This window comes from Erpetoichthys calabaricus, chromosome 12 (assembly GCF_900747795.2).
Source record: "Erpetoichthys calabaricus chromosome 12, fErpCal1.3, whole genome shotgun sequence".
Lineage (NCBI taxonomy): Eukaryota > Metazoa > Chordata > Cladistia > Polypteriformes > Polypteridae > Erpetoichthys > Erpetoichthys calabaricus.
In genome coordinates this window covers 136,389,177-136,410,683 of record NC_041405.2, presented here as the reverse complement: position 1 = coordinate 136,410,683, position 21,507 = coordinate 136,389,177, and the positions used below count along the sequence as shown (strand labels likewise).

General features: G+C 40.4%; 1 protein-coding gene across 1 annotated transcript in view; it reads right to left on the bottom strand.

Moving 5' to 3' along the window:
- The window catches only part of LOC114663166 (transmembrane protease serine 9-like), a 47,559-nt gene extending 31,599 nt beyond the window's left edge, over window positions 1–15,960 (bottom strand). Inside the window, exons 1-5 of the mRNA XM_051935413.1 lie at window positions 15,900–15,960; window positions 15,580–15,739; window positions 11,237–11,372; window positions 9,192–9,422; window positions 8,526–8,693 (exon numbers count right to left, since the gene is read on the bottom strand). Coding sequence (XP_051791373.1) covers window positions 8,526–8,693; window positions 9,192–9,422; window positions 11,237–11,372; window positions 15,580–15,739; window positions 15,900–15,951 — 747 coding nt within the window. The 5' untranslated portion in view covers window positions 15,952–15,960. The remainder of the gene's footprint in view (window positions 1–8,525; window positions 8,694–9,191; window positions 9,423–11,236; window positions 11,373–15,579; window positions 15,740–15,899) is intronic.
- Window positions 15,961–21,507: the final 5,547 nt, after the last annotated feature.

Genomic DNA, 21,507 nt, shown 5'->3' with positions numbered 1-21,507 from the left:
TTGAGCTGGACTTAGTGGGTGTGAAAATAAGATGTATGGATGATAATGTCAGAGTGAAGGATGCTGGGATTGATCATCTCCATGTCCTCACAAGATAAAATTCCATGCATTGGGTAATAATGTCAAAAAACAGTTAACAGCCATTGCCTCATTCATTGTGTGATTTTGGACTTTACAAGAACTGAATTGTTGTTGTTGTTATTGTTGTAATGTCATCTGCCTAGGTTGAAAGAAATATGCCAGTTTTAGAAAGGCTCCACCTGACTCGTGTCTTCAACACAAAGGTTTGGCAGTGAGGACCCAAACTGGACTCCTGAACTTTGTTTAGTGGGTGCAGATTTTTTGGGGCCTGTTTTTATTTGTCTATCTAAACATAATCCTCTCACCTCCAGTGTCAGCCCATCTCAAGTTAACTGACATCACTTATCACACCATTCATTCCCACAGATCATCCTTGGTGGTCAGGCTTTTTTTTTATCAGGTCAGTTCATCTGAGCTGCTTCAACTGCACACTTAAAAAGCCATAACAGACTTTTGCCATATTTTTTATCAGTGATTCCGTTGTGCTGGTCTCACCTTATCATCACCGAAGCCTGTCCTTACAGTTTGTTCAGTGGTAGGTGGTGTTCACAGTGAAAGGCGCTACACGTAATGACTGACTTCTTTCTGATGTCTACCTGATTTTTCCACTCAATTGGTTGCTCAGTCATTGACAATTTCATATGTGTAGGCAATACTTTTTAAAGCCAGCAGACAGATTCTAACACTTTACATACATGGGATGTGCCATAGAGGTAGAATGAGCATAACTAAAATACCACTGGAAAGGGCAGAGGGCACACTAGCTGGCATGAAAGTATTAGGAATAAAAACCATACTGAGGCTTTAGTGCACAACTGGGTTTGCTACCTGTCTAAGACGGGTTGAAATCTATGCAGACCTCATGTTTTTTTATTTAATGCATGGGTTGCATTATCCATTTGGCCTGGTATAATAATATGTATCCAATCCCTTTCACTCATGGCAGACTTTTCCTTGTTGGAAATGCCTAGGGAAATAATATGCATTGAATTCTTCATTCAAACTGATGGCTCACCACAGACATTAGCACTGCTTTAACCGGGCAACTGCCCAGTGTGCCCAAGCATTAAGACGGCCCTGCCGGGAGCTAGTGTAAGAATTTAAGAACTGGAGTTATGTGTTCGTATTTTCATGTTCTTGTAATAATTCTTGCAGCAGCATTGTTGATTAACTGGAGGCTGTATAAAGAAAAATTTTAACATCCAGTGAACACAACATTGCAGTAGTCAGTCCTACTAGAAATAAATGCATGAAATAATTTCTTAGAATCCTCCTTATTTATCTAATTTCTCAAAATTTTTAAGATGGAAGCAACATGATTTAGACCTCTTTCTAATGTGCTCTTTAAATGACATGCTAGAATCAAAGATAACTCCTAGATTGCGGGCCGATTCAGTGAAATTAATGATGATTCTGAGTTAAATGATGACAAAATATTGTTGTGATCAGCGTCATTCCCTCCAATAATTAACATCTCTGTTTTATCGGTGTTTAAAGGTTGGTAGCTCTCATCCATCTACTCCTTTAATTCACCAACACAACTAATTAAAGATAACATTGGAGAAACTCCATTTGATCTAAAAGAAAGGTATAACTGGGTGTCATCTGCATACGAGTGAAAATTAACATGATATTTCCTAATGACAGATCCCAGTAGAAGCATGTAAAGTGAAAACAGTAAAGGTCCCACTACTGAGCCCTGCGGGACACCATATCTCAATTCTGTACATACTGGAATTGATTTGATAAATAAGAACTAAACCAAGTGAGCACAGTGCCTGTAAGCCCAATGTCATTTTCTAGCCTGTGCAGTAAAATAGAATGATCAATGGTGTCAAACTCTGTGCTTAAGTCTAACAACATAAGTACAGTGGAGTTTCCTTCATCAGAGGTTACAACACGAGCCAGTGCCATTTCTGTAGCCTTCTATGACCAGTGCGGAAACCAGACTGGAATTTCCCAAGTAAATTGTGATGCATAAGGTGTGACTGAAGCTGATTGTTTTTCAAGTATTTTAGAGAGAAAGGGTAAATTTGAAATTAGTCTATACGTATTAAGAATGTGTGGTTCTAGGTCTGACTTTTTAAGTAATACTGTACATAATACATGTTGCCTGTATAGTTGTGATATATTGTTGCATATCATTGCACAGATAATTTCTTCATATCTTGCAGTCATAATAATATTTCACAGTAGTAAAATAATTTTCTATAATACTGAAAAATAACCTTCAAGCATATATGCTATGATTGCACAATGTTGCACATACCTATCGCTGTCCTTTCTTAATGACTTCCTGCCCCAGCCTCTTCAGCATCACTGAACTGACCCTCTGTGGCAGAAAAAGTACAAAGATTTAGAGCAGAATTGTGTAACACAAATAGCATTTTGAGCATTCAAAGCATGTAGCATTAGTGTTGCTTAATACTTGCATCATAAATTCATTTAACATTTTCTCTTTCTTAAAAGCTACACATAGCCTAAATTCTAAAGCCTAAAACTACCTACTAATGACGCTAAGCCACAACTACACTTGTTGGTCACCAAGTTGAGGGATAGGAGAACCAAAAAAAGTTGCCGTTCCAACCAGGCCACCTCATCTACTTCCAGTGTCCAAAACAAAGAACAAAACCGAGTGTGCAGTGGTGCAACAGATATCAGGAGTAAAACGTGCCTTTTAAGAAGGCATATAAGGTCTTTGCAGAGCTGGTCTGGGTCAGGGAGCTGTGTCGTGCAGGACTGTGTTCCTCTGACTGAGATGCCCTCTTCTAGGAGCCCTTAAATTAATGTTGTCCTAACAGGAAGAGGCGTGGCTTAGTTGAGCAGGGGTGTGGCTGAGGTACCCTTATTGGGTTGAGCTATAAAGGAGAAAACAGACTGTACAGTAGACCCCCGCAAAGTCGCGGTTCAGAGTTCGCGGCCTCAGTCATTCGCGGATTTTTCCTTAGAACCTTTCAAATAATTATTAGCGGAAACCACAAATATCCTCTGCAATTTTTATGGCTTTTATCGTGACAATACTGCACTGTAGAGAAACTAGAAAGTAACTGTAGAGGAAAACGCGGCTTGGGATGGTGAAAGTAGCCAATAGATTTTGAAACTGCAACTCCCAGCAGTCCCTGCAGTGGCTGTGATTGGTCTTCTGCTGAGGGTGCTGGGGCTGTTGGGGTCAAAGGATGTCAGCGCGGCTTTTTAAAAGGGGGCTGGTGACCAAAAGCAAAAAAAAGTTTTTGTAAATTGTGTTACAAGTTCCTGTCTGTCTGCCTTCTGTTGGGTTACCTGTACTTAATTGTTTTGTCCTGGATCGTTTCGTGTGTCTGGATTGTCTGCCATCTGTGTGTACATGAGGACTGTAAGTGGATTCATGGCCATCCTGCAAAGATAGAAGTGCTCCTGAACCCGTCCACCCGTCTTCACCATTTCAGGAACTAGCGGTAGGACTATCTTTACATTCCCATTCAACGTGCTGATCTCTGGACTATCTATTTTCATCATTACATTTCATCCATTGCCGTTTTTCATGAACGTTTTTCGTGATTTACTGTTTGTGCTTTGTTGTATTTAATGTGTAATCGCCATAAGGGGAACAGGGGTGGTATCGTTGTTTTCATTTATTTCATTTGTTTTCATTACATTCTTTATTTGCTGTTTGATTACCTACCAGTTTGCTTTGTTTTTGTCTCTGTTTGTGAGTCCGTGTGGGTCGGGCCAAGGCTGGGTGCGTCCCTGGAATCTCCACTGTAAAAATAAATTAAATCGCCGTCTTCTCAACGGTGTGAATCTTAGTGGCACCGGACCGGTACCACGTTACTCATTTCTACTTGCTGCTGATTGACTGTAATGCATCTGCAGCTGAGTATTCTTGTGTTTTCTGTTTTGTTCCTCTTAACCCTTAAACTGCCACAATCAGCTATAGTCGTTTCCCAGTGCCGTTTGTGAGCACGCAGGAGTTGATCAGTCAGTGCCGTACATTCGTTGAGCAGCCAGCTCATGACCACTGCCAGCTCCTTATGAGCAGGGGGCTGAATGCACCCCTAGAAGACATGGCTACTCCTCAAAAAACCCCTCTTAAAAAACGCTGATAGACTACCTTCACATTGCTCCCTTACTTGCTGGGCTTACTTGTGATATGCTTCTCGCACGACGCTATGCATACTTAAAAGCCTGAACAGCACCTGTCCTTTTTGACTGATTGCTTTGTTTCTCTCTCCTGCTCCCATTGTGCTCCCCTATGATGTTTCTTTTAATCGAGATCTAACTGCATACTGAGCTCGTTTTACTTCTGAAAGAGACACATTTGTATGAAGTGTTTAAACAAAGTTTCTGTTTCAACAATCTCCTGTGTTTCTGTGCAATTCTGTGACCCAAGTGTGACACCCTGCAGCACTGCAGCCTCATTGTCCCTGGGATTGACCCGCTGCACTAGACAAGCCTGCAAGCGTCAGTGCTTACCTCTGTGTCCTTGCGTGCAGCCATTTCAAGTGCAGTTGGCTCGGTGATTTACTGAATTTCATCCATTGTGTCAGTTGCAACTTGTACATATTGTTCCAGTAGTTTTTTTAAATAGTTTTTACAGTTCATTAGCAGGGTGTAAAAATGATCAGTGTTGTAGTAATTGTGATGCTCTTTGCATGAAAAAAAAAATGTGTTCCATTAAAATTTCACTTTTTCTTTGTGAATTATGACATTTACTTAAAGTGCAGCAAAAAAGTATTTGGCGCCCAGGGATGCATTAACCCCCAAGTATGTGGCAGATTAAGGGTTAAAGCCGAAACGCCCTGCACCTTCTAAGGCTTCTGGTAATGAAAATGCGCTTGCATGAATTACAGTACATAAAGCGGTAATATCGGTATTTTACATCTAGCACTGCGGGTTACATAGCAGTACAGTACTGTGCAGTATACGAGTTTACATTTACATTCTTTTTTTTAGGTAATGTATTAAGCTGAGTTTGAAATTAAATTAAAGTGTTTTAGGGCATATTTGGGGCATATTTAGGGTTTAAACTATAAAAATAGGCAATTTTTTTTACCACATCCAAAATTTGCAGTTTTTCACAATTCAAGGGTGCTCTAGGAAAGTAACCCCCGCGAATTTTGGGGGTGTACTGTATTGTTAGTGTTGGTGCCCTCTCTTGGGTAAAAGGTATTGCAGGCCTTTTCTGAGCCTGGAAACTGATCCTCAGGCGCCCATGCGTGACACTGTGTTCTCATGTGCAGCACCACATATCAGTGTCAGCTACACCAGTGTTTTTAAACATTTTATGGTCTTGGGTTCCAGTTCTATCTTTTTTAAGTTCAAAGTCAAGCCATAGGCAGCAGTTGAAGAGAGGAGCCTGACCCCCCTTGTGTAACAATTTCAAGAGCGGGGTAGCATCCCCCTTCATGAAATGGTCATTGTTAGAAAGGTGGAAAAATATTGATTGCATGAGAGGTCAGCATTAGCTGAAACAGCCATCAATGACCACCCACATCTCATTGAGAAACACTGAGCTAGACACACTGTGTTAATAAGTCTAGAAACTCAGTGACTTTTAGGCAACTAGGGTGCTGTGCCCCCTGCTCACTTTGCTCGCCAACACCCGGGTGGGTGCTACACACTAGCCACTTTGCAAATCTGCTGCTCGTGTATGGGGAAGAAGATATACAATTTAAACAGACTGTTATTTTCATGGGAATTGTTACATATGGATAATAGAACTAACTATTTTACATTACAGCGAGTAATTAACCATAGTAAAAAATAGTAAAATGTAAGAAATGTTGCATTAGAGGTATTTGTTCCGTTATACGTTTTCGTTCTGTTTGGCTTTGAAATTAACATGCAAATACTTTTTAAACTTACACTTTTACTGTAAAACTTCAGTAAAAACTATTTTTTTAATAAAATTTTCAATATTGCATTGAATTTTGATTCTATGTTTGGACTTACATTGTGACAACGCAACATATAACTGCCCGTGATTGAATATCGTTTCTTTCTCTCTAATAAATAAACTGACTTTTTTGAATGTTTGTCTCTGTGATTTGTTAATTGTCATAGCAAAAGCTATTCTAACAGGAAACTCTAAACGTTTTAGTACGAATGGCATATCAAGATCTCCTTTGGTGTCTAATGTTATCTGCAGAAGATGTACAACATTACCTTTCTTGTCGCTTGTTAAAATTTTACATGTGAGAATTGTTCGACCAATTTTGAATACAACTAATCTTGTCCTATTGCATAGCCTATCACTCAGACATAAATTACACAATAACATTATGATACATTCTTCGTTCAACAGTAATTCTACCGGTGCAAAACCGGACGGTGTTAACGGTTGTAGAAATTCTACGGGATATTGTAAGCTGATGTTTTCATCTTCCACACAATCACCACCAACTGTTTCAGCATAGTCTATTGATATGCATTTAACCAATTTGCCGTGTAATCGATCGACAATTTTCATGTTAATTCATTTGACTTCGTTTCTCGGTGCTAGGATTGCTCGTGTACTCATTTCTTCTGTTGATAACCCTTAGGGATGAAATTCTTCAATAAGATTTGGACATAATACATCCTGCGGTGGGCTGGTGCCCTGCTCGGAATTTGTTCCTGCCTTGCACCCTGTGCTGGCTGGGATTGGCTCCAGCAGACCCCCTTGACCATGTGTTAGGATGTGGCGTGTTGGACAATGACTGATTGACTGACATAATAATTCTTCTTTAATTGGGTACTTAAAGTGAGGAAAACGTAAAAAATTATAAGTGCTGAGAGCGCAGGAACTGTGTCTGACAAAAGCATTCACACAAATGAGAGGTGAGAGGACCATGGATATGGTTGAATATGGTTCAGAGGAGGGCGTGACTTGAAAAAATCACATGGCAATAGTCTCGTCTCAGGATTTTCTTTTATAATAGAGCGATATAACAGACTGTGCGGCCAATCACATTTGCTACTATAGCTAGCTGGCTACTTTGCTATTGTCCCGTGCTACTGAAGTCGTAACTCAATGCAGCATTGTAAATTTAATGGATGACACCCTTCTTCGCCTATTCTAAAGAAATCTGACATTTTCCTACATTATGTAACATCCTCCTCCAGTGCAGTATTTTTTTTTGCTTACTCCTTGTTTTCTCAGCACCACCTCTCTTTTTTCTTTTGCCTTTGGTGTTCATTGTAAAAGGGTTTCATGCAGTGAATGGGTTAAGAAAATGCATGGATGGATGGATAGTTTCAGTCTCACTCGGGAAGGACTTTACCATTTGGAACGGGGTCATCTCATTTTTCCCAAGAACGGAAATGTGCACTTAAAGCAGGGTTAGACCACTTGGGTAGGGGCTGTCTTTTATTTGTTGCTGAAATCTTCTGGTGTTCCCAATGGCCACTCTTCCCCATGACTCTAAGGTATAACTTTCAACTGCAGTATTAGGTAATGTGATCCATTTATCTATGATTCTTTATTGGAAGGAATATTTTAGGAATTGGATGATGGAGAATTTTGACTGGGGTTTGCTGATGAAGACCTTCTTGTGAAATCAAGTACTTGAGTTGCTGATATGAAGAGGTCCATCATAGGTATTAAGACATCCATCCATAAATTTTCAAACCTCCTTATCCTAAGCTGGGTCATGGGAAGGCTGATGCCTATCCCAGCATGCATATGGCACAATGCAGGAAAAATCCATGGACAGGGCACTAGTCCGTCACAGGGTGAGCACACATACATACACACATAAATTCACCTGCCTTTAAATTGTGAACCTGGAGAAAACCCACATGAACACAGGGAGAACATAAAAACACCACACAGAAACCCAATCTCCATATTAAGACATGAAAAAGTTTATTCTGTTCTATCTTGAGATTTAACACAACCTTGCTGAGTATATGAAGGACATGAAAGGGAACAGAACAAGCAATCTTCATTTTATATAGCGCCTTTTTATAGTTAACACTGCCTCAGGGTGCTTTACATATAGTAGAGTTATTTACTTGTATTCTTAGAATTACAGCATAAGCAGGATAAGCGACATTGTCAGGGTCAAGAATTGAAACAATAGCCTTTAGTTTTAAAGTCCAATGTTTAAGATTTCAAATTTTACAAAAGTGAGATACCACTGGTAGAAAGTTTGTGAAAGAACTTAGATCTTACTCGAGTTCTCCTTGAATTTTTTTAATTGTGTTTTTTTTTCTGAAAAAATGCAAATGCTATTTATTATCATTACTTTTTTTCAATTAAAAACATATTTTATTTTTTTTTTACAGTTGGCACCTAATCCAGAAGAACAGGGAACAAGAGAATAGCCAAGCCTGGACAGTCCACCAGTTGTTGCAATGACTTTTTGTATTAATAAAATAAAGCCGCATTCAATGGACTGCAAGCGTATCTTAGCTGAGAGGCTTGGCTGGCATTGTTCTGCAGGTTTGGTGATCTCATCAAGGCACCCAAGGGCTTATCAAGCAGAAGAACTGGAGCTGATTTTGCTTTCAATCCAGTCACTGTACACGGACAGCTTTGTATAGATGTCCAGGTGGTGAGGGTCTTCACAGTTACTAGTATCACTTGTCGACACAATCCCCACTGCTGCAAAACTACTGGTTAAACAGACCAGTGGTCCGCCTGAGTCTCCCTGCAAGTAAACAAAAGCGAAGGTCACTTTAAAGGACATCACAAGTAATTGTAAGTTTCTTTTTGTCTCTTCTTCACTGCTGATCCTTTAGGCATGAAGTAAAGCTCATTGCTTTTTGGCTTCTTAAGCTGATACAGTTAGGTCCATAAATATTTGGACAGAGACAACTTTTTTCTAATTTTGGTTCTGTACATTACCACAATGAATTTTAAATGAAACAACTCAGATGCGGTTGAAGTGCAGACTTTCAGCTTTAATTACTTTTGAACCCCTGAAATGAAGTCATTGTGTTAAAAAAAATGCTTTAGTTGCCTCACATTTTTATGCAATCGTTTTGTTCACCCCACTGAATTAAAGCTGAAAGTCTGCACTTCAACTGCATCTGAGTTGTTTCATTTAAAATTCATTGTGGTGATGTACAGAACCAAAATTAGAAAAAAGTTGTCTCTGTCCAAATATTTATGGACCTAACTGTATAACAAAGAAATTTGGACTTACAAAACAGGTGCCCTTGCTGCCAGTGCCTCTCGCACAGATCTGTAAGGGGGATACGCACTGATTCTGGATTGACACGTTCACCTCTCTCAGCACACTGCTGGCAGTCCCATTGGAACTGGTGCGGCCCCATCCAGCCACCGAGCATGGGGAGTCAGGAGGGATGATCTCGCCTTTCTGCGCGAGTCTGATGAGCTTCACATGAGGTGTGTCCATATCAGCACTGTGACTCAGCTGTTTCAAAAAGGAGAGCAAAGAAGAAGAGATTATTAGCCTCATCTCCCATTTTTGGGGAATATTGAATTTCCTGCAGTTTCTTTGATACTGACTATACTACTCTGTATCTGTGCCTGCCTATAATCTGGGAAAAAAAATGTTTTGTTGTCAATGAGGTGACAGCAAATTCACAGACAGTCACGATATCTTCTTTAAAGGATCGTAAAGAAGCATTACCCCCATGTAAATTTGAGATAGGGGGATAAAATTAATATTCCACAGAGAATTGACCAGGGCAGGATTTCAACTGGAGGTGCGAGAAAACAACACTAAAAACCACACCGCCATATCACCCTACAAATTTCTCCTAGATCAGTTGAATGAATGGCCAGGTAGTACAGTAAATTTTTACTATCTACAGATTTGCTTATCTACTATTACAAAAGTGTAACCCATTTTGCTTGTCCTTGGTCTAATCCTGACTGTTCACAATATTGCACAGCAATCGCAGGAATACTGTAGGTCTGTGATGCTCTTAGATGTCCGAAGCTGCACACACACTACACTGAATAGATCAGCGTGTGTCTACCCAGCGATAAGGGGTGTGGCAGATGGCCGGAACTCTTACCCGGCCAGGACGCCCTGAGTATGGAAGGACCTGAGGTGAGAGTATTTGTAAGACAGACCAGCAGATGGCTGCTCCCTTGGGGTTGTGAGCATTGAAGCTCAACCCTTCTGTGGCCCGTGGCCACCACCAGGGGGGTGCCTGGACTTTTACAGGGTCCGATTTGCCAGCACATCCACCACACCCGGAAGTGCTGCCGGAAGAAGCTCGTTGGGCACCTGGACTCCTTCCGAGTGCCCTATAAAAGGAGCTGTTCACCACCACTCAATGGCCAGAGTCGGGTGGAAGAGGACAAAGCCTGAGGAGGAGTGGAGGCAGAAGGACTGGCAGCAAAAGGGTCTGTGTTGTGCTTTGCCTTGTGTGTTGTGGAAGGCAAACTGTAAATAAACCGTGTGTTGTGTGCTAAACCTGTGTTCTGCCTGTCTGTGTCGGGGTTAGGAGGTAAGCTATCGAACCCTATTCATGATGGGGACCAAGACTTGCATTTGTTTCCCACAAATGAAGAATTCTCACTCTGTGCGGACATAAGCTCACACTGATTAAGTCCCTGCCCTTTGTACACACTGCTCATCACTACTACTGATCGGATGGCTTAGTGAGGTACATGGGCTCGCCCTGCTGCAGTTGCTTGTGGCCTCTGCTGGAGCACCTAGAAGATGATCAAACTTTACAATGGAAGAAGTAAAAGCCATAGCAAGGTATCCATAGGTGAACCTGTGGAAGGATCATTACTGAGTGTCTAGAGGTGAGAGCGGAGGGCCCAAACATCTGCCTGACCACGATTCACTCCACCACTCCTTCCCCTGAGTTGGTGTTCCAGCTCATTCAATCTTCTTTTTCCCCATAGGATCAATGCTTCAGTATTTGTGCTTTATGTATCTATGGGACTTTTCAGGAACGTATCTCCTGGGGATAACAAGAAGTGACTGCACATTTGGTGTTTTTTATTACCTACATATACATGTGTATCCTTTAATTTGCCATCAAGAATGCCACCACTAACCGTCTCCTCAAGGAAAACTTTTAGAGGGAAGAGATGGAATGGGCCTCCAACTGAAAACTCAACATATCTGAAATAGTTATCGTCCACTCAGGCAAAAGTCTACAAAGTATGTCTCTGGACCACAACTTCCAGTCTTAGGGCCCACAAAATGGAAAGATGAGACTCACAGATGAAGAATGACAAGCAAGAGAATGGCCTGCTCACCTTTAGAAGCATGATGTCGTTCTCCTTCACCGCTTTTGTGTAATTTTCATGGGGTATGTGCATCTGCACAGGTATCTTCTGCCTGAAGTTTTCCTGTTTTGACAAATCATGAGCTCCAAGCAATGCAGTAATGCTCCTGTAAATGAAAAAGGCAGGACTTGAGAGGAAGGAGTTCAGGGAGAGGTCGCTTGACTTTTAGTAGTCACCTTAAAAATTAGACCACTGCCCAATTCTGAGACTACAACTTTGAAGTGAAGCACATACTGCTGACTGCAGGCCCTACATGAGGAATCTGCTTCACATGATGATGGCTGTGTGCTTGGTTGAGTGTCTCTGGGCAAAAGTAAATTGTATAAAAGCATCCCATGGAAAATAAAGGTAATTCAAAGTTTGAATTGAGCTTCAAATGCTCTCAAATCATTAAATCAGACATAAACAGCTTGAGTATGGATGATCCCCTTCGTTGTCTTGCTATCTTTGTGTCATTTATTCTCTTTATCCACATGTGAAAGAGCAGAGGTCTCAACATTCACCTTTTTAAACAGTACATTAATTATAAGAAATCAGAAGGACAGACTGCTAGTCGTGACAAAATTTCAAAGAAAGCTGACCACAGTCCATCTTTATCATACATAATAATAGTCACTGCACATTGCAATTATATTACCAACATTTATGAATCAATAATGCTATGGAATAATTACAAATAAAACCTCTCTTTGCAGCATAAACTTTTCTAAATTGGTATTTCTACACCAGACCCCTTTTAGCCTACACTAAACATTAGGCTTTGACCTCAGCCCTTACCTTCAATTTTTGGTGCCCATTAATTTTATACAATCATTCAATATGGCCAATCATTCAGATGAATTTAATGCAAACTGATTTTAGGTAAGGAGGACGGTGGCACTGATGCACAAGCAGACCGGGGTTTGTGCTCTGGGTGATTCCTGCAAGGAGTTTGCATGTTCTACCCATGGGTTTTGCTCCGGATTCATCCCACAATCTAAAGAAGTGTAAGTGAAGTTAATTGACAATGCTAAATTGGCCGTTGTGTATGTTAAGGGTCTTGCTTAAGAACTCAACAGAGTAACATCCTTTCTGGTAGTAACAGGATTTGAACCAGCAACCTTTCAGATACCAGTGCAGATGCTTTAGCCATTGAGCCACCACTCCCCATACATCAAAAAAACATACGCGTAATGACAATAAGTATGATACTATTATTATTACTACTACTACTAATAATAATAATGATAATGATATGCAATATCTGGAAATAAAGCCTGAACTTAATAGATGTTGTTTTTTTCCTAAAATCTACTAATAATTACTTATTTTACATCCAGAGGATAATAATAATAATAATAATAATAAGAAGAAGAAGAATGACAGAAGAAATGCACCGTTTATGGAGAATGGACAAGGAGACCATTGTGCCCATTGCTGTATCCACTGCTGGTGTCCTCCCACATACACTACACAAAAGCCTACTGACATTACATCTAAATAAATACACAAACATAAAACTACAGAAAGCAGCCATCTTAGATACTTGTCACATAGTAAGGTAATTTTTTAGCACAAACAATCCCATAAAACACGTTACATACATATCACATAAAACTGAACTATGTCCTGCCCTAGGCTTGATATAGGCAGTAGCAATGCGACTGTCTCAGAAAATATTTTGAATAATATAATAATAACAATAATAAAGTGTGATTCCTTCATTTTTAGGTGCATTCATATATAATGCCCGAAGCACTTATTGCGATAGCCATGCCTGTCTGTCTGTCCATCCATCTGGCTGTTAGAAAGAAACAATTTGCCCCCCCCCCCCCCCCCCCCCCCCTTACCCCATAGACCAATTCTGTTAAAAATTTGCCAAGCCACTTCAGCTTTCATTCAGATATTTTTAAGAGATTGTGCTGTGCAAAGTTCTGAAATATTATAATCTCCCTTTGAAAAGCAATGGCTAGTTTACAAATCTGTGTATCTTTAACTAAAGAAATGATTTGTGCGACTTAAACTAAGAATTCATTTACTGATTCAGTTTTACCTTGAGAGTAGATTGTTTGACTTTGTATACCATCATGATTGGATATACAGCCGACTGAGTTAAGGCAATTCGATGTATTGGGTATACTTTCAAAAATGTTACGTTTAAGTGAATTGAACAGCAGTTGGTCACAGAATTACAATCTGCTGGATATGAAAGCCACTGAGCCACCACAAGCCTCCATTATAACTTATAACTCTATTGTAAAGTGCTGTTAAAATGCATGTATTTAATGTAGTCTACTAACACATGGAATTGCTTTCTATAATTGCTATTACTTTTTTAATATGACTCATTGTTACAAAAATATTTAATAAGCAAAAATGTGATGAAGTAAATAAAATACGTAAAACACATATCAGTTTACTTAGTCACCAAAAGCACCTGAATGTTATGCCAGGCCGACATTGTCTAGCTTGTTAAATTATGAGAGCTGTCAAAAAACATGGCCTGTTTGCCTGTTAATTGACAAAATATAGACATGAAGTGTATGATGTGTGAAGACTGAAGTCCAAATATCAAATAAACATTTTCACAAAAGGTACAAGTATAACAAAACAAGTGCGCTTTTATTCAAGAATGTAACCGTAGAAAAAGAAATCAGGTTAGGGTACAATACTGACATGACCGCTTGGGTGGTGCAGCAGTAAGAACTGATGACTCCTAATCAAGAGGTTCCCAGTTTGATTCCAGGGGCTTCCTAGATTTACCATTTTGAGTAGTGAGCTGCTCTTACTGTTATTATTATAGAATAAAAACATACATTTAGTACTTGTAAGGGTTAGCGTTTTTATTTTTTTTTTTCACACTTCCCCTGATCTGATACTGCTAGTTTTCAAATAAAGATGTGCTATAGCAGAGGTGAACTTAGATGAGGATGAGGGTTCTACATCGGAGAAAGAGAACAGAAGTCCTCCTCGCAAGAAATGTCTACTCACATATAAGAACAACGCAGCTGCACCAGGCGTAAAGGTGAACAATGGCCCCGTTTGGATGCAGCAACAGGTCAGGCGTCATCCAGCCAGTCAGTCTGCTCCACATCTGTCCTTCAATGAAACTGCATGGCTTACAGAGCTCGCCAACGTATTATGCAAAGTCCAGTTTGTGATTATGTTTTGTGATGGTCTTTATATAAAAACATTTAAATGTTACTTATATAAAAGCCACATTGAATGCTGTTTACCTTGATTCATTTACTTATCTTTCTACGGAGTAAAGTCACAAATAGACTGCAGAACTTCCTCTGTTTGATCGACACGGGCATGCTGACAAAGTCTTTATATATAATACGCTACCGTGGCTGTCCGCTTGTCTGTCCAGAATTTTCAGTCACCTGTGGCTCACACACTGTTTGAACTATTGACCTGAAATTTGGTACACATATACAATGTGACGTCTACTGTCTGCTTTCAGGGTGATGATTGACCTCCAAGGTTATTCCTATTTTTATTTTAATTTTTTGAGGATCAACTCTTGGCAGTGGCCAGCAGGGTAGCCGTGCGGCACATGCATATTGGCGCCGTTCTCATTCCTACCACCTTCACCGTCACTTCCCCTACCTCTTCATAGCAAGGGCATCAACCTCTGAGCAAATGAATGCTAAACGTACAGAGAAAGAGGATGAAAACTAGGAATGCGCAAGTCAAGTGTATTCACTGAATGTTATCGTGTAGTGCACCGTTACTGGTACTCTTATAATTGCCTAGGATACAGATGTACATGATGGATAATAATATTGTCCAAGGGCTGTGGTCTGTAAAGAGACCCATTTGTGTATTTTAAAACATTGTCATGGAATGAGTTGGTGGCTAAAGGAAGGATTGTCAGTGCTAGTCATAATCACTTCTAATATTGCCACTTATCCATTATATAGTGCCTTTTCTATCTATCTATCTATCTATCTATCTATCTATCTATCTATCTATCTATCTATCTATCTATCTATCTATCTATCTATCTATCTATCTATCTATCTATCTATCTATCTATCTATCTATCTATCTATCTATCAAATGAATTGCCCATCCAAAAGTCTGATTTGCCCTCCTAAATTGTAGGTGAAACCTTTAGAATTCTGCTGCACAAGGTTATACCTCAGCAATTGTTTTTCATTCTCTGGAACCTTTCACATACACTTCTATTACCCTCAGAGTTAACATTTTGCTTTTCCACTGGATAACTGGGACTAGGATGTAATGAAAGCCACATTCCTCAGGTCAGACCATGACTGCCTGGATTAAGACAAAGCTGACAAGATATCTCCATTTGGTACGAAACTTACCCTTCATTGCAATGAGCAGCAGTCAGGATGAAGTTTGGAAGAATGAGGAACCCTCCACAGCCCACAGTGCCAGTCTCTGTGTGTATCAGCAAACGTGCCATGTAAGGTCGGCTATGAGGTTTGGCTTCATTCCCATCAGTAATCTCGTGTCCAAAGACACCTGACAGGAGAGAAGATGTACATATGTCAAAGAACAGGAAAACTCAAATAAGACCTGTAAGCACATTTAAAGCTTTCTGATTCAGATGTCTTGGAAGGACAAATAATGGCCACCACATAGTTAAAACCCCAAGTCGCCCGCCACACCCCAATTCACTTACCTGCCATTCCCAGACAGACAGCAGTGATGGCGCTCCAATACACTCCCTGCATGACTCTAATCCCCAAACACTGCTATTTCCTTCTTCGGGCTTATTTAAAAGCCATAGTGAGTGACCACAAGCCACAGGGCTCACGTGTTACTTAACTTTGCTCTTGCAGTAGAGAAAAAGGGAAAGGAAAGAAGCCTCAGGTAGGGAGCTACAGAGTTTTGTTTTTTTTCTGCTGCCACCTGAAATGCAAGTATTGGGTTTGAACTGGGGGCACAGCACCACTGCTCTTGTCCATTAGGAACTCAACATTGCTCCATTGCTGCAGCACACCTGGGTAGCTCTCACAGTACACTACTATGCCATGGCACACTGATTAAAAAACACTGTGCCAGACCAATGCTAAGTGTCACATGATTACACCCAAGAAGCAGTAGATTGAAGACTTCTTTTTATTCTTTAGCTTTTCATGATCTTCAGTGATATTAGTAGGCCTGCCTCTTAGTCAGTGGTTGGTTTCACTCTGTTGTTGTTTGTTTTATGTTTTATATATTTTATTTAGATTTTTCTGTTTGTTAGTTCTGTCTTATGCCTATTTAATTTTCTATGTAAAGCACATTGGTTACAGCATTGCTGATGTTGTTTTAAATGTGCTCTATAAATGAATTGACATTGACATGGACACTTCTGGGTCAGGTGGAACCTCCTTAAAGTACTGAAGTCCTCACCCCACAGCTCTCTCTGGCAGCACCCAAGTATCTCTACAGGGCTGTCAATAAGAATTACAACTCCCTTGATGAGCTGCTGGTATACAAATGGCATTTCCACCAAAGGGATGCTGCCAACTAGCATACTGAAAAAATTATTTGACCCCAAGAGGCAGTCCTTCCCTGTGCTTCCATTAACCTTCCCGACCAAGAAACCAAACCGGCTTGGATGCCAGTCCATCCAGATCTTTCCCTTATGGCCTCTCATCTACAGCAGTTATATGCTAAATATGCTGTTGTATATTCAAACTCTGCAAAGGCTTTGTCTAACATAGGATTGTTAGCACAGCCCTAATCTCTTACCAGGGGTGCTCCAAAGGCATCATTGTTAAATAAATTTCTTAAACTTATGTATTGCTGGTGTCTGAAAAAACTTTTATTAAAAAGTGCTGAAGTAGAACTTCTTTGACTTTCATTGGCACAGCTCTTGTCCTCATGTTGTACAATGGCAAGCCAAGGTATCTTATGAAACACATATGAAGAATCACAAACACCTGTGACACATATTATGCCATACATTATGGTGCCCTGAAAACATGGGATCATGTAGAAAAAGTGTCTGCTATTTCTCCATGGTGGTATCAAAATGTATTGTGGGATATGGCCGGCCATTCATCCCGGTCAATACCCCCAGGCCGCTACATGGAGCCCTCCTTGCAATGTGAAGATGCCCCGAATTCCAACAGGGCATCATGGACTATGGAGTTTTAATACACAGCCCTGCTGGATAATGTCGGGGCCGCCAGGGGACGCTGCAGGGAGAAACAGACGCGTTTATTTTCCATACAGCCCAGAAGTAAATCCTAGTCACATGGTTGGAAGAAATAAAGTGCTTCCGGGCTGATGAAGAAAAGGAGTTTTTGTTTGACCCGGAAGTGCTGGGTAATCACATGGACTGAGGGCTTAGAAGCACATCCAGGTCACGGACTATAAAAGGATTGTGGGAGATCCCAGATGGCGAGCTGAGCTGGGAGGTAGGGTGGCTAAGTGACTGGAAGTGGAGGATTGTGTATTGATTATAGATTGTAGTGTATTATTGTAGTGTTTGAGTATAGTGGAGTGGAGGGTGCTTGGTGCACATTATTATTATAAAATAAATAATAATTGGACTTTTATCTGGTGTCTGGAACAAGGGTTCAAGAGGACGATAGTGCCTCTATCTGTTACAGTATGTATGTATGTATCTATGATAGATAGATAGATAGATAGATAGATAGATAGATAGATAGATAGATAGATAGATAGATAGATAGATAGATAGATAGATAGATAGATAGAGCAACATTCATGACAGAAGAAAGGCAGAATATCCATCCATCCATCCATTGTCCAACCCGCTGAATCCGAACACAGGGTCACGGGGGTCTGCTGGAGCCAATGCAGAATATAATAGATAAAAATCTAAAATCTGATTGAGGTGTTAGCACTGCTGCTTTCCAATAGGATGTTTGAATTTCACACCCTGGGTGCTTGCTATGTGGAGTTTGCTTGTACTCCCTGTGTTCGTGTGGCTTTCCACTGGGTGTTTCTCCCACCGTCTAAACACATGCACATTTGATTAATTAGTACTGCTAAACCAGCCTGTTTAGCAATATAATCCAATAAACACTGTAAAATTATGCCTTGAATTTCTAGTTACAGGACAACATTACCTGCGACCCCTAGTCAGGCGGGGTCATTTTCTTGAGTGTACATTTCTGGTGTTCAGCAAAAAAAAAAATCCATTGATTTGTGTTCAGTAAAAAAGAAGTCAGTTGAACTCACATCCTTGGTTTGGTGGTAGTCAGTTATAAACTTAACCCTACCTGTTGTGGTGGATGGCCAGGGCCCTTACCCAGCTGGGATGCTGGGATAACGGAAGGTCCGGGGGATAGAGCTTATTCAAGGCATTATTTCCACCAGAGCGATAGAAGGCAGCCACCCCCCTGGGTTGGAAGTGGAATTTGGTGCAGTCTTGTTGGGTTCTGTGGGCGCCTCCAGGCAGTGCTGTAGGTATTGTGCAGCACTGTGTTGCAGCACTTCCACCACACCTGGAAGTGTTGCTGCAAGAAGAACATCAAGCATCAGGAGCACTTCCAGGTTCCGCATAAAAGGAATCAGCAGCCACTACCCCGAGAGCCAGAGTTGGGAGTAAGAGGGACAAAGCTTGCCAAGACCAGGAGTTGAAGTGGACGACAAGGAAAGAAGAAGAAGGCTCTAAAAATTGACCATCACAAGTGAAGCGTTCTAAGCCAAACAGAAAACAATGCGCGACTACTCTCAATCTTGCTACTATGGGCCACACATCAAACTCATTATCAATTAAAAGCAAATTCACAGAAAAAGAAAGTCTTCAAACACATCTTAAACACACTGAGGGGGTCAGAAGTTCAGATGGAGGTGGGCAGCTTGTGGAAGCTACAAATGAAAAGAGTCTGGATTGAGATTTGATGCCACACAGCGGTGATATCATCAGATGAAGTTTTCTAGCATACCTGAGTGGGTGGGAAGGAGTACAGGACCTCATGAGTGTCTTCATATTCAGAGACTACTCTGTAGGCAAGCACCATTGATTTGAACTTAATGCATGCTGCAAAAGGGAGCCAGTGAAGTGACCTCAAAAGAAGAATGACATTGCGCCCATCGCTGCTGGTTCAACACAAGACATGCTGCTGCAGTTTCAATCATCTGCAGTGTGGAACCTTTTTGATGTTCTCTTGTTTTGTTTTGTTTTCTTCGCCTAAATGTTCTTTGTGTGGACCCAATTGAACCCCTCTGTACATTATGAGTGTGGCTTTCTGCAGAATATCAGATTAACGGACTTCAGTTATCAAGGCTCTGATATCCTCAGTGGGCTACCTTGTCCTATCTGGTCCAGTCATCTTAGCAGCCACCATGTCTTCACACATCTTGTGGGTAATAACTGACATTCTTGTGGTGTACTTGCTTCTTCCACTTTATCCTTTTCAGGTCTGTCCTTCTTTTCCATTACCTTCTCTGTACAGCCTGAATTTACTCATTTTTATGAATGAGAATCAAGTCTGAAGTTCTTTTTTGCTCTCTTAATATTGGGAGTTCATTTTTAAAACACAATGAGTACTCATAAGGAAAGGTCCATCCATTACCATTACCTGAATCTCTTTATTCCAACAGAGGTTCTTTTTTGGCCAAAGCTTCTCCTGTCAGCATTAGGCATTACAATTTGCTTGACTAGGTTGTGTTGAAGAAGGAATTGGCTAAAAGGTGGATAGCTGAAGGAAACTTATGAGCTCACCATATTCACTTTTGTGTGAATTTACACTTGGATCAAAAGTCACAGGGTCGGTGTGTTTTAGTACACAGTACTTCTAGACCTGAAGTCCATGCGGAATGACATTTAGCCAAGACAACTGGACCTTACATTTCAGTTTTGTCTTCTATAGAACAGTCTAAGTACAAGACAGAAATCTGATGCTTTCTAATACATATCAATACTGTTTGTAAAGAATTTAATTTTCAATCTTCTTTCTGAAATGGGTGTCTGCTCATCACTGGATAATCCTAGTATACACACCAGAAATGTTAGATTTGAATACAAAATGGGAGGTCTGAAACTTGAAAGTAACCTTTATGAGAAGGAGCTGTCACTGTCTTCATTAAGACAGTATAGAGAAGAGATGAAGAAGGCTAATAGGGTGTTAGATTATACGTGTAGAGAACAAGTCAAATAAGGTTATGCACTAGTGTGGCCTCACTTTGCAGTACGGTGTAAAGTTTTGGTCTCCATATTGCTAAAAAAAATACAGCAGCACTGAAAAAATGTCCAAAGAAGAGGAGAGATGGAAGGACTTGGACCTTCTCAGTTTGAGCAAATGGAGATTAAGAGGTTACATGATATGAAAGGAATTAGTATAGTGGACCCCCAGCTGTATCTTTAAAGTGACACGGAAACCTGTCAACTTTCTAACAAACATTAGTTTTTCCTTTACACAGAGAACCATAAGTACACAGTATACAGTAGCAATTAGTAGGGCTTTATGGACCTTCAAAACTCAACTTGTTAAATTAAATTAAATGAGTGACTGAGGCACCGCTGAGAGTGGCAGCCTTTTCAGTAGCTCCGTGTACGACTTTATTTTTCTACTTATTTATTTTTCTACTTTTCTTTTTCTTTTTTTTCTTGATCACTCCTATCACTTTATTTTATGAGGATTCGTTCCCTGGACACACTTACTTTTACAACGTGGGCATGGATTTTTACACGCCGAGACTCGTCTATTCAAGTACTGAGCACTGAGAACAAATGCCAGTGCCAGAGTGGTACCCTATTTACCCGACGAGGTAAGAAGGCGGTATCGTGGCAGCAGAGCGGCTTGCGAGAAAGTGGCGTTTTAAGCCCTCGGTGCCTTCTGTGATTCTGGGAAATGTGAACTCAATCTCAAATAAGATCGACGAACTGGCTGCACTAGTGAAAAATGTCAGAACCTACAGATTGTGAATTTCCCCTCGGGATTAATAAAGTATCTATCTATCTATCTATCTATCTATCTATCTATCTATCTATCTATCTATCTATCTATCTATCTATCTATCTATCTATCTATCTATCTATCTATCTATCTATCTATCTATCTATCTATCTATCTATCTATCTATCTATCTATTGTTATTCTGGGGAAATGACGTGGATAGGATTGGTAAACTTTGTTGGGCTGAATGTCCTGTAATCAAAAATTATTTTAATGTTCTAATGAAGTTGCATGTTAACTTTACTGTGAGCTTCTGCACTCCAACTGACATGGCTGCAAAGTGGATGTAGACTGCTCTCAAAGGCAACCCACGGATCATAAGCTCTAAAGAAGTTGACATTTCCCTGTATTGTCCACCCATTCATC